Below are 13,122 nucleotides of genomic sequence, written 5' to 3'. Positions count from 1 at the left end.
AGGTCCCCCGCCCAAAGTCACACAGCTAGCCAGTGGCAATTTCGACCCTAGGCAGTTAGTTGTACACTGCTAACTAGATAAAAACCTACTAACTTCAGGCTTCTAAGAATTGAGGCTATCCCAGTTTTTAAGTAAACACGCACAAGTGCTGTGCATGCTTGAGAGAGGAGGAGGTGAAAATAATGGACAAACGCACATATAGATTGGTCTCTCAGAGTTTGTTGGGCTCTGCCATCATTTCTCAAAGTGTGGGTAGAGCCCACCTTTCCCAGATCTTCGGTCCATCTCATTTCTAACTCTTGTTCTTTTCTGTTGGAGCAACACTTTTCTGGAAAACACTGGATCTCTGAAACAGGCCTGGAACAAGTTCACACATACTACTCACCTTGGGGGAAAACCCAAATAGCAAAATTACCACACTCCAGCAGTTCATGTGATCCTTACAACTCTATGAGATAGAAGTATTTTACAGTGGAGGAAATTGAGATTTAGAGAATTACCCAAATGTAGTAGGCTAGTAAATAAAGGAGCTGGAATCCTAACCCAAGTCTTACTGTTTCCAATTCCAAGCATCTAGTCAAGATTAGCTCCAAAAACAGTTAACTCAAGCTCTGAGTTGTGTGTATTTTACCACAACTGTTAGCATATGGTTAACAGCTGGTTAAGAGAGCAAGCCCTGAGGTGGATGATCCAGGCTGAAATTCAGGCTCTTCCACTACAGGTTGTTGGACTTTACACAAGTTACTTAATCACGCCGAACTGCAATTTCACCATATAGAAAATGGGGCTAATACTAGTATCTATGCTTCATTGGCTTATGAGAGACAATATTTAAAAAGCAGTTAGAACAGTGCCTACCAATAAACTCTACTAAAGACACCACACTCCTTTTTTAAAGCCTAAATATCCAACACATGCAAAAACACAATTCGGCAACCATAAGCTTTTCTGGGGTATTTACAAATAAACCCCAAATCTCTATTAAAGCTTTATTATATGTTCCACAGGCTCTCCAAGAAGCATGCTAGAGTATTATTAAATTCTAATTACTGTTCACTAATAAAGGAGAATTCTAGAATTTGTGCCTTTTCGTCCCCTACCTACACCATCAATAAGGTGAGTTTTTTTTCCCCCTCTTATTTTATAATCAATTTATTCAACAAACATTTCTTCAAACCTTTGTAAGAACACTACTCCCGGAATTTATGGCTAAGACATAATGATCATTTAAATTTTACATAAGGTGTGACCGGATGTGGTGGCTCATGCCTGTAATTCCAGCACTTTGGGAGGCTGAGTTAGGCAGATGCTGAGGTGTGCAGATCATGAGGTCAGGAGTTTGAGGCCGGCCTGACCAACACGGTGAAACTCCCGTCCCTACTAAAAATACAAAAATTAGCTGGGCATGGTGGCTGGCGCCTGTAGTCCCAGCTACTCAGGAGGCTGAGGCAGGAGAATCGTTTGAACCCGGGAGGTGGAGGTTGCAGTGAGCCGAGATCGCACCACTGTACTCTAGCCTGGGTGACAGGGTGAGGCTCCATCTCAAAAAACTAAAATTTTTTAAAAATCAAAAATACAAATAAAGTGCAGTGGTGGCGCGATCAGGCCACTGTAACAAAAAAATAAATTTTATACAGGAAGTCAGAAAAATAATTCTGACTTACTATATTGTTCTGACTTATCACTGATAATGCATCATTCTGACTTATCAATATTATTGTAGCTTATCATTCCCAATTATTTGCCTATAAATAAAAATTAAAAGTTGCAGCTTCCTGAAGTGTATTGCGGACAGAAAGCAAAAACAGTAGGTTCAAAGTAGCCAGTCAGCTATTTATCCAATAGATACTGAGTGCCTATAACATATGAAGCATAGTGGTAGCACAATTAAAAAGGATGCAGTATGACTGATGGTAATATTCGCTGTTTTCTCAGAGATAGGTAACTGGTGTATCATAACATGTCTAAATACACAAAGAACTTGAGTTAAGCACAATAACCTTTCAGTTCTAACTTTGGCCAAGTTCTCTGATTTCTGACCAGAGATTAGGTAAATGTTTTTCCTGTTGAGCCATTTCCACATTGTAAGGTTGCATAGATTATCCAACCTCTCTGCTTCAGACCCTGGCTTACATGTCACTGCCTACACAAATGATCTTTAAATACCTCCTATCCAGTGTCTGGGCTAAGTGCCATCCTCCACAATTCTGTGAGGGCCACCTATATATATACTACCCTAGTCTCATCTTTCTTCATTGCAAGAACGTGACTCCAAGAGAACAGAATATACATTTGTTTTTTATTAACCACAATATACCCAGAACCTAACAGTGCCTACCACATTGGATGAGTCTCAAAAATATACTCAACCACTGAAGCACCATTATTTCTAGGAATTCTTCCTAATTTAAGAATGTTCTAAAATATTTAACCATAAGAATAAAGCAAGGCCAAGTACGGTGGCTTAGCCTGGGAATGGTGGGTTACGCCTGTAATCCCAGCATTTTGGGAGGCTGAGGCGGGCGGATCACCTGAGGTCAGGAGTTCGAGACTAGCCTGCCCAACATGGCGAAACACCATCTCTACTAAAAATACAAAAAATTAGCCAGGCATGGTGGCGGACACCTGTAATTCCAGCTACTTGAGAGGCTGAGGCAGGAGAATCGCTTGAACCCAGGAGGCGGAGGTTGCAGTGAGCCAAGATTGCGCCTCTGTACTCCAGCCCGGGGAAACAGAGCAAGACACTGTCTCAAAAAACAAACATAAAAATAAAGCAAAGTTAGGTTCATGAAGGCAAAAAATTGGAATCAAATGGTCATCAATGAAGTAGTTAAAGCTAAAATAATGCAGTCATTAAAAGTGATGTTTTCAACAAACTGCAGGTGGAAATTTTAAAAACAAATGGGTGAGGTGGCTCATGTCTGTACTCAAAGCTATGTGGGAGGCTGAGGTGGGAGAATCACTTGAATTCAGGAGTTCAAGGCTGCAGTGAGCTATGATTGCCACAGGACTCCAGCCTGGGCAACACTGCAAGACCACATTTCCAAAAAAAAAGAAAATAGTAATGGTAATAAATGGAAGAAAAGTCTATACAAACTAAGAAACATATTCACTAACTGCAATGTATGGAACTTATGTGAATTCTGATTTGCACAATCTATTTTTAAAATCATATTTGAGACAACCAATTTGAATATTGATTATGTAGTTTTGTAGCTTAAGAAGTGTTACGATTTTTTAAACAGTCCTTAACTTTTAGATGTACATACAGAATGATTTGCTGGTGAAAGGTCTAGGATTTGGTTCAATAAAAAGTCCAGGAAAGGGGAAAAATGGGTAGGAGAATAAATATAAGCCATGGGCTTATATTATAGCTATTGAAGTTATTTTCTCTACTTGTACATGTTTGAAATTTCCCATAAATTTTAAGGTCTCCCCATCTATTAAGTGAAAAAGTGGGTAACAGTATGATCCCATTGCATAACTGTATAAATACACACACCCAAAGGTCTAGAAGGGTATACACCAAAAAAGTAACAGTATCTCCCTCAGTACTATCCAGTAGAACTTCCTGTGACAATATATATATTCTACAATCTCCCCCGTTCAAAACAATAGTCACTAGCCACATGGGGCTACCAAGTTCTTAAAATGCAGCAGTAAGATTGAGGAAATGAACTCTGTCTAATTCTAATTAAGTAGCCACATGTAGCTAGTGAGTTCCATTTTGGACAGCACAGGTAAGACAATGGAATTGTGAATGAGTCTCTTGCTTCTTCTTAACATTTCTCCACAAGCAAAAAGCTTTGTTTTTGCAATAATTAAAAAATTAAACTGTTTTCACTTAAAATATTTACAGACTACTGATGTGGGTTCTCCACAGAACTATTCTGAAAATGAAATGAAGCTGAATAAAACAAGTTATATTGAAAAGTTTGTGTCTGCTTTCAATTAGCTCTTTTTAAAAGCAAATGCAGGTGATTCACTTCGTTTGGTTTTTTCAACCTTCCTTCAGTCCCAATCACAGACAAACATGTGTGTCTGTTTACTAAAAGGATAAAATGTGAATGTACTGCATAGATTAAGAACATTAATGTCCATCATAATGGAAAAAAATTAGAGCAAGCCCCTCCCCACCCCCCCAAAAAAAGCTTTTTATCTTTTTGCCAATGAATTAGGGGCCATAACAGCTCTGCGAACAGAGAATTGTATAGTTAAAAGATCCAAATGGATTTATTGATTGAAGTAATCAGCAAATAGGATGAATGTGGATTTGAAAGGGCTGGGAAGAAATACAGTACCTTAAAAATAACTGCTGGTGACAGATATGTTCACAGTGTATTTCACAAGAAAATGTAAGTCAGCATGAAAGAACTAAGCCAGAGGTGAGATTTTTATTGACTTATTGTAATTTTTTGGCATACAAAGTACTTAATCAAGTATATTTACAATTCTTACATAATGTACATTTTGGAATAAAGATAATGTACTTTGCTCCATTTATAATGAGAAACTATTGTAAAACTACATTCATGAATTAGATACAAATCCTCTACATACTAATAAAAAGTAAATGGACTGTTGGTTATACATTCTTTAAAATATACCTTTTCACAGGTAGCAAGAAATAGTACATGTAATAAGTCTTTATGACTGGAATGATCCAGAAATATCACAAAGCACGAGTAAACACATATATAAAAGTAGCTCATCATTTCCAAAAGTTAACCTTTAGCCTTTGTGTAAAATAAATGGTGCCAACAACCTTTATAATGTAGCAAGCTTTCCCTGTTTAATATCCAAAAAATGGAGGGTGGGGAGGTTGAAGAAAATTAAGAAATTCAGCAAATAAGATAGTGACAAGACCAATGCAGAGAAAAGTTTATGTAATCAAACCTTGCTTTGTCTCCACATTATCACATTTTAAGTGGATAAATTTATGTAAACAGAAAAAGATGTCCACAAAACCATATCTGTAGATGTCATCTGGAAGCATCAATAAATTGATAAGTATATGGCAAATTAAAATTACTTTTATAATGTTTTGCTTTCATTAATGTTATGGCAAAAATGTAAGATTTCCTACAATTTTGTCTTCAGATCCCAATCGAGCCCTTCAAACTTTTATTCAGGTTCTCCAGATTATTTGGAGTCTTTGTTATCAAAGCACAAGGAAAGCTGGCATTCATTATCAGACTTTGCTGCTTTACAATGATTTCAAATCATTTCATGATACAAATAAAGTGCCTCTGACTGGTAGTCAGACCTGGGTAATGGTGCCAACTCTGCCACCAGCTAGCAAATCAAATGACCCTGCTCTGTAAAACAAAAGGAGCACCCTAGGGTCAAAAAAGTAGACAACTTCGGAGCTCTTAGATTAAGATCTCAGAAATCCTACCGTGAGAATCCAGGGAGATAAAGCAATGCCAAAGTACACTGTAAGTAGCAAAACAGTATACAAAGGGATGTTTTTATGTTTTCACCTTGTTTCATTCCACTCATTTTAATTGTGAGGAGCCCTGAATCCAAAAAGGGTAGTGACTACTAGTCTAGTGCTCCTTCCACTGTATCATGCGGTTCTAAAGTCATTCTGGACATACAATCTATAAAAATACATCATTCTTCCAGCTCATGTCCATGGTCCAAAGTGATATTATACAGAAGTGTTATCTGACAATATAAGAATGATCTGGGAATGTCTGATTATTCAAAATGGTAGTAAATTTAGTCTTACACACAATTTACTGCGACCATACTTAATATGCATAAAATATTTTTAAAATACAAACTTAAATTGGCCAGATTCTGAATGTGTATTTTTTTCTTTTTCAAAATGCACTCATGAAGAACCAAAGTTCATATTCCAAATTAAATCTGTATGTCTGGAAAAGTAACCAATCAAAGTTCATTAAAATCTACAGTGAAAACCAATATAAATCAGGCAAACACCATAATCTAATATCAGGAAATTTCTGAATTTCTAAGGATTATATTAAAGGTAACTTTTAAAACCTTAGAAATCTTAAGCACATAAATGTTGTAATGAAACACTGCAAATAACTGCTCAATTACTTTTATTCTAGCTCTAACATGAAATTGCATTTTATTAACTCTTCATAGTGCTATTCTTATTTTGATATTAATCTAATTTTTAAGTTAGTAAGCTAAAGATAATGAGCTACCAGATTAATAAGGAGTAAGAAATTAATAATAGCAGATAAGTTATGGAAAGAAAATAAAAAGGCCAATTACACTGACCAATGAAGCCCAGAAGCATGACTCACATTGTTTAAACTATGATTGCTTATAATGCACTGAATAATTCACAGCATAACATAACTCAGATTTGTTACACACCATAGAAAAGCTATTAGCTGACATGGCTAAATTCACCTAAGAGCCAACCTACCTTGTAACTATTAATTTAATTTAAAGCCTTGCTGTTTACTCCATCATTTCTGCCAAATGCAGTCCAAATTGGGTCTCAGCATATTTAAGAAATGAAGTCACAGAAATGTATTTCTGTATTGCCAGCCTCCCTGCAATATTAAAGATTTTGCTTTCTCTGAAGATATTCTGAACCATGATCATCTTTAGGGCACTTCAAATACATTTCTGACCACTAAATTTAAGTAGATACTAATTACTGCCACATTAACAACTCATAACTCAAGCCGCAGGAGGTAAGCGTGTCATAAGGAATTGCCTTTGCAACCACAGAGACTCCAGAGGTGATCTGAAGCACACACCAATGGCCAGATCCAAAAGGAAAACTGCCTCGATTTCCTCAGACAAAGGTCAGGATCTTTAGGAATGAAATCCTGGGATTAAAACAGGCAGGGGCACTATCACTGATGGAAAAGTGAGGTTTCTTTCTTTTTAACATTCTTCTTTTCTTTGAGCTTCTTGGTCAAATAATTTCAAGGTACACGCTAATAAAAACTACAAATCAGATTTTTGCCTTTAGTGAAGGTACCTAAAAAGCCAGATGATCTATGAGTTTGAGATCACACAGCAAAGATAAAAATTTAATGTTCCTGTTATTGTTATAATTAAATACAATGCTGTGGGAGTTAGCATTTCCTCAGAAATAATTCACAAATATATTTTTATCCTCATCTAACATATAGTGACTATTACTAAATAAGCATTGCGTGCATGCAATTTGGCCAAATTATGGAACCTTTTCTGTGATGTGAACTTATTTCAATATAATTCCTGCTTGGCTAGATTCTGATTTGACGTTTAATCAATTTGTAAAACTCTAGTTACTGGGAAATGTTAGAAAATTTATCTATAATTGGATCATAACATTTTTAAATATTTAAAAACCTCTTTTATTTAGAAAGTATCAATAATATCATTTACATATAATTTCTAAAAGAAGAATAAACTTAATTGTTGACAACAATGGAAAGGAATCAAAACGCAAATTAGGCTGGGTGCAGTGGCTCACGCCTGTAATCCCAACACTCTGGAAGGCCAAAGCGGGCTGATCATCTGAGGTCAGGAATTCGAGACCAACCTGGCCAAAATGGTGAAACCCGTCTTTACTAAAAACACAAAACAGCTGGGCATGGTGGCGGGTGCCCGTAGTCCCAGCTACTTGGGAGGCTGAGGCAGGAGAATGGCGTGAACCCGGGAGGAAGAGTCTGCAGTGAGCTGAGATCCGGCCACTGCACTCCAGCCTCAGTGACAGAGCAAGACGCCATCTCAAAAAAAAAAAAAAAAAAAAAAAAAGGCAAATTAATTATTTTATACTTGATAAGACATTTCAAAGATGGAATCAGACTAATCTGTGGCATATAAATGGTAATATGTTTATCCATAATATTTTGGAATTCAGGGGTCTGTGAATCATGTAACCGAACACTAAAGCTATATACATGATATAATTTAAAAGAATGTACACTGTGTACAAGTACACAAAATAGATGTAGAAAAAAATAAACAGTAATTTATTGCTATATATTTTAGTATTAACTAAGAATAAGTGGGGTTCTTTTTCTCCTTTGTACAGAGATTCTTTCACTAGGAGCAACAGCAAAACTATATCTTTAAAAGGACAAATTTCAAATATAAAAATGGCCTATATTATTTTATAAATTGATTTTTCTTTTAAAAGTTAAATTTTGATGAAAGCATAATTTTGCAACATTCAAGCAACCTGTTAGACACAGTTTTATTACATCGATACATCTGTCAAGGCTTCAGGAAATCAACCCAACAATGAAGAACTACACATTTTGAACTGGGTTTTTTTTTTTTGTGATTAAAATTTGCTGCATAAAATAAATCTAAAGGACTGAATTATGGTCTACCTGTACAGCCATTATACATACATACATTAAAGTACTGGACAATAACCTGTCATCTAAGAAGTATAACTGCATTTATGAACAAATGGGGAAAACACATTCTCTGGTTCTAATAAATCGTATATTGAGTGTATGAAAGCTAGGTTACCAAAACACATAAACACACACACCTATTTCTGAACCACCAAAAATCATCAGGAAAGCTAAAGAAAAAACATATTCTTGAGGCAGGCAGGACAGTTGGCTCCCACTTGATGAAGACATGCTTGACTGAATGATCCTGGGCAAGACGCACGGTGGGAAAAATTCAGTGCTACCACCCATTGGCAAAAGAATCATTTTCATCTGACCTCCTAGCATCTTGTAACCTAGAGATGGCCTAAATCTAGACTGAACTTTTATCTACAGAAATAGCCCTTTAAATAGGCTTTTTTAATAAAAGAGGTCCTAAATTAGGTTCCTCTCCAACTACTAGATAACTGTTTTAATTTGTAAATATATGAATGGGTACCTTTTTTCCAAGCCATTCAATATCTACCAAAATTAAGTAGAATTAAAGCAGTAAAAAATTGTGAAGTTTTAGCTGTATACATTAGGGGATCACCAGATTTCATATTTTCCCATTTAAAAAAAAATTCAGAATTTCTGTGAATCTTGCTGGAAACGATTTAGTTTCTCTGGATTATTGGATGCCATTTGGGAAAAATCACGAAATATGTCCTGGTAAGTTTCATCACCTGCATGAAATAAAATAAAGACACTTTAAACATTTACACAAGTATTAATAAAACAACATTCATATTTATTACTAGTACTATTTTATAATTCATTACATTAAAATTTTGTTCAGATGAGCATTTTTGGAAGAAAAGGGGCAACTAAAAATAAATGCTGAAAAATTATGTAACGAAAGAAAAAAAAAAACTATACCTGAAAAAAGCACCTCAGATGCAGCCACAGAAGAAAGCTCGGAGTTAGAAAAGAGCAAAGATGCAAGTGTGTTAAAGCAATGTGAAGAAATACATTTATTAACACATGAGGGGGAAAGTCATTCTAAATGAGGTACAGTAAATGAGACCTCCTTTCAATAAATGTTTCCCTTGATAAAGGCCAAAAGAAATGACTAAAACCTAAATACTAATGTTTTGGATGGATGCAAGTTATTAACAAGACAAACCGATAATCAGGACAAACTGATACTCAGGGAAAAATAATACTGTCTCTTAATTAAAAGGAATTTAAAAGAGCATGTAAAAAAGTAATTTTTTAGTCAAACTTTAGTGCGTAATTAAAACTAATGCACCTACATCCACTGCTTACTAAACTCATAAAATCTGGTCAGGTGTAGTGCCTCACGCCTATAATCCCAACACTTTGGGAGGCTAAGGGGTGGTGGGGGGGAGAACTGGTTGAGGCCAGGAGTTCAAGACCAGTCTGGGCAACATGCTGAGACTATGTCTCTACAAAAATTAACAACAAAATCCTAGAAAATGGCTTTAAGGTAGGGCGTGGTGGCTCATGCCTGCAATCCCAGCACTTTGGGAGGCCGAAGCGGGCAGATCACCTGAGGTCAGGAGTTTGAGACCAGTCCGGCCAACAGGATGAAACGCTGCCTCCACTAAAAATACAAAAATTAGCCAGGCGTGGTGGTAAGTGCCTGTAATCCTAGCTACTCAGGAGGCTGAGGCAGAAGAATTGCTTGAACCCAGGAGGTGGAGGTTGCAGTGAGCCGAGATCGCGCCACTGCACTCCATCCTGGGCGACAGAGCAAGACTCTGTCTCAAAAAAAAAAAGAAAAAAAAAAGGCTTTAAAATCATAGTTTTGCATATTTAAAAGTTGGGTTTGTTTTTGTTTTGCTGCAGGTCATATGAGCAAGAATGCTATGACAAAATGCAGGTAAATACCAAGGACATCTGTTAAATTAGAAAAATAAATGTGTATATGTATAAATATGTTGTCGAGAAAGAGATTATAGATACTGATATTATAGCTGACTGAATACCATTTTTCTTGTCATGAGAAACTAAATATACACACACATACAGATCAATCCCTCAGACAAAGGAATCTTATTTTCAAGACAAATCATTCATCATTAATGCTTCCTGCTAACATTAGCCTTATACACATGCTTGGCATAATTCTGTTCTTAAGATTTCAACCACAGAATACTGTTTTTGAATATTATTGTTGTAACATGTTTTATAATTATCTCCTATAAGATACCTTGCATTCTCAAGCCTGTAATCCCAGCACTTTGGGAGGCTGAGACGGGCGGATCACGAGGTCAGGAGATCGAGACCATCCTGGCTAACACGGTGAAACCCCGTCTCTACTAAAAATACAAAAAAAACTAGCGGGGCGAGGTGGCGAGTGTCTGTAGTCCCAGCTACTCAGGAGGCTGAGGCAGAAGAATGGCGTAAACCCGGGAGGCGGAGCTTGCAGTGAGCCGAGATCCAGCCACTGCACTCCAGCCTGGGTGACAGAGCGAGACTCCGTCTCAAAAAAAAAAAAAAAAAAAAAAAAAAAAAGATACCTTGCATCCATCTTATAACACACTCATTGCTACAGTTGTTGTTAATAGTGCAGTAAGTTTTGTCAGTTTTTAAAAGGTGAGATTTTTGAGGCAAGAGATGTCATACCAAAAGCTAGAGAATTAAAAAAAAGTGAGGATAGGAATAAAGATCTAGTAAAAAGGTCTAACAGCATAAGCCAAGATTTTGAATTAAAAAATTTTAATACTTTTGGCTGGGCGCGGTGGCTCACGCCTGTAATCCCAGCACTTTGGGAGGCTAAGTCAGGCGGATCACAAGGTCAGGAGATCGAGACCATCCTGGCTAACACGGTGAAATCCCGTCTCTACTGAAAATACAAAAAATTAGCCAGGCGTGGTGGCGGGCGCCTGTAGTCCCAGCTACTTGGGAGGCTGAGGCAGGAGAATGGCGTGAACCTGGGAGGCGGAGCTTGCAGTGAGCCAAGTTCAGGCCACTGCACTCCAGCCTGGGTGACAGAGCAAGACTCTGCCTCAAAAAAAAAATGGTTTTTTTAACACTTTTTAGTCACTTTTTATATTTAGTCTAGGTAAAAAGCAACTTATTAACATCTCTATATAGTTTTCATTTAGCCCTGGAAATTTATTCCTGACTTGAATCAATCGATTAAACCTAATCAGTCTACTTTAAAAAGAAAAAAACAGTAAGAAGAGATTATTAACAGGTGGCTGAGAGTAACTAACATCTAACTCATATTGACATGACCAAAATAAAAGGTTGATACGCTGGAACAACTGGTAAGACAATCCAATTATACCCATGATTTCGTAAAAGTTTACTTCCACATCAAAAGACAAACATTGCTATTCTCATTTTTAACCATTCTAAAAGATATAAAATAAATAGAGAAGAGAGCAACAAATAGCAACAAACCATATAAAATATTTTTTCTAATTTTTAGATATTGAATTAAAATATTTAAAATATTTATTGTAAACATTATAAATATTTTTAAAAGACTATTTAAACTGGATAGTCTGGAATTTTCCTTTCCAAGAAAGTGTAAAGTGCAGATTATAATACAAAAATACCACAAAGATTTTACCATTCAACACTAGAAGTAACTTAAAAGGCACACATTATACATTCAAGAAGAAACAGGAAGAAGGGTCTAGCAGACGTGAATACCAAACAGTCTACAGGTAGCACCAGATGAGCACTGTTAAGTATTACAACAGTACAATGGCAATATATGGCTTCTACTATTAGCAATGCATATTTTGTGTAACAAGCTATGGAATTTTTTAAATGGTTTCTGTTTTTGTTTTTAAATCATCTAGTACCTATTACAGAAGTATATTTTAGTAGAACCATTGTACCATGCAAAACAAATTATAAGACTCTATTAAATGTTTCCTTGAATGAAAGTGTTGGTGCTATAATAATCATTGGTTTCACTGACTGAATACATTTAAAAAGCGTTAATACAAAAGGAAGTTGCCACCTTCACATACACACACAAAACTTTTTGTTAACATTTAGCTTCTAACAAAACATTAATTAATGCACTGTTAAAGTACTACCTTTCTTAGATCTCAAAACGTGTTGCCAAAAGCAAAGCAAACGTTACAAGAACAATAGTGACCAAGATATTTAATACAGCTAACACAAATTGAACTTCAATGTGATTTTTTAATATTTAAATATAATTTTGATTACTTAGAATTTTTCCCAAGGCAAATATAATTTGTCTACATAACAACAACCCAGAATATGCTGCCATGGAATGTTCCCAGAAATACATTTAACAGTTTATTATAAATGGTAAACAACTAATCACTCAACATTTATAATACTAAGCATATTCTTTAAACTTAACCACATTCTATTTCCCTTCAGACACTTAACTATTCTATGTGCCTGGACAGCTCTGAGTTTTTTAAAATGCAGACTGCTGTGTTTCCACTGACAGTTTAAATTTATTTTTAATTTTTGGTATTCAGAATATCTACCACAACAGCAGTTATGACGATTCAAGAGTTTGCTGATTTTGCTCTTGAAATGTACTCCCCTCAAAGGGATGGCAGCATGTGAGACCCACCCCCAGGTCATCATATGCGTGACCTTACCCCTTCTGGGTTGGTAACAGCTTACTTTCATAATTGCTTAGATCAACGATTCCCAACTTGTGCTTGCTACATACTCACATAACCAGCAGTGGGTCCCTAAAGCAGTGATGATTCTCAACTGGCTGAGAGCCTGCCAACGATCAAGAAGAGTCACAGAGCCAGAGACTGGGGGAACCACCAAA

At 36.2% G+C, this 13,122-nt stretch overlaps 1 protein-coding gene across 11 annotated transcripts in view; it reads right to left on the bottom strand.

Moving 5' to 3' along the window:
* Nucleotides 1-4,375: 4,375 nt before the first annotated feature.
* Nucleotides 4,376-13,122, bottom strand: part of ACAP2 (ArfGAP with coiled-coil, ankyrin repeat and PH domains 2) — a 179,449-nt gene continuing 170,702 nt past the window's right edge. For 10 of the 11 annotated variants that reach the window (XM_050779140.1, XM_050779143.1, XM_050779141.1 and 7 more), the window contains one exon: nt 4,376-9,055. In XM_050779140.1, the coding sequence (XP_050635097.1) occupies nt 8,955-9,055 (101 nt within the window). In that variant the 3' untranslated portion in view covers nt 4,376-8,954. The remainder of the gene's footprint in view (nt 9,056-13,122) is intronic. The other variant, XR_007723273.1, reaches the window with a different exon arrangement.

Source organism: Macaca thibetana, chromosome 2 (genome assembly GCF_024542745.1).
Source record: "Macaca thibetana thibetana isolate TM-01 chromosome 2, ASM2454274v1, whole genome shotgun sequence".
In the NCBI taxonomy this organism is placed as follows: domain Eukaryota; kingdom Metazoa; phylum Chordata; class Mammalia; order Primates; family Cercopithecidae; genus Macaca; species Macaca thibetana.
The sequence above is the reverse complement of the archived record's forward strand: the minus strand, read 5'-3'. Positions and strand labels throughout refer to the sequence as shown.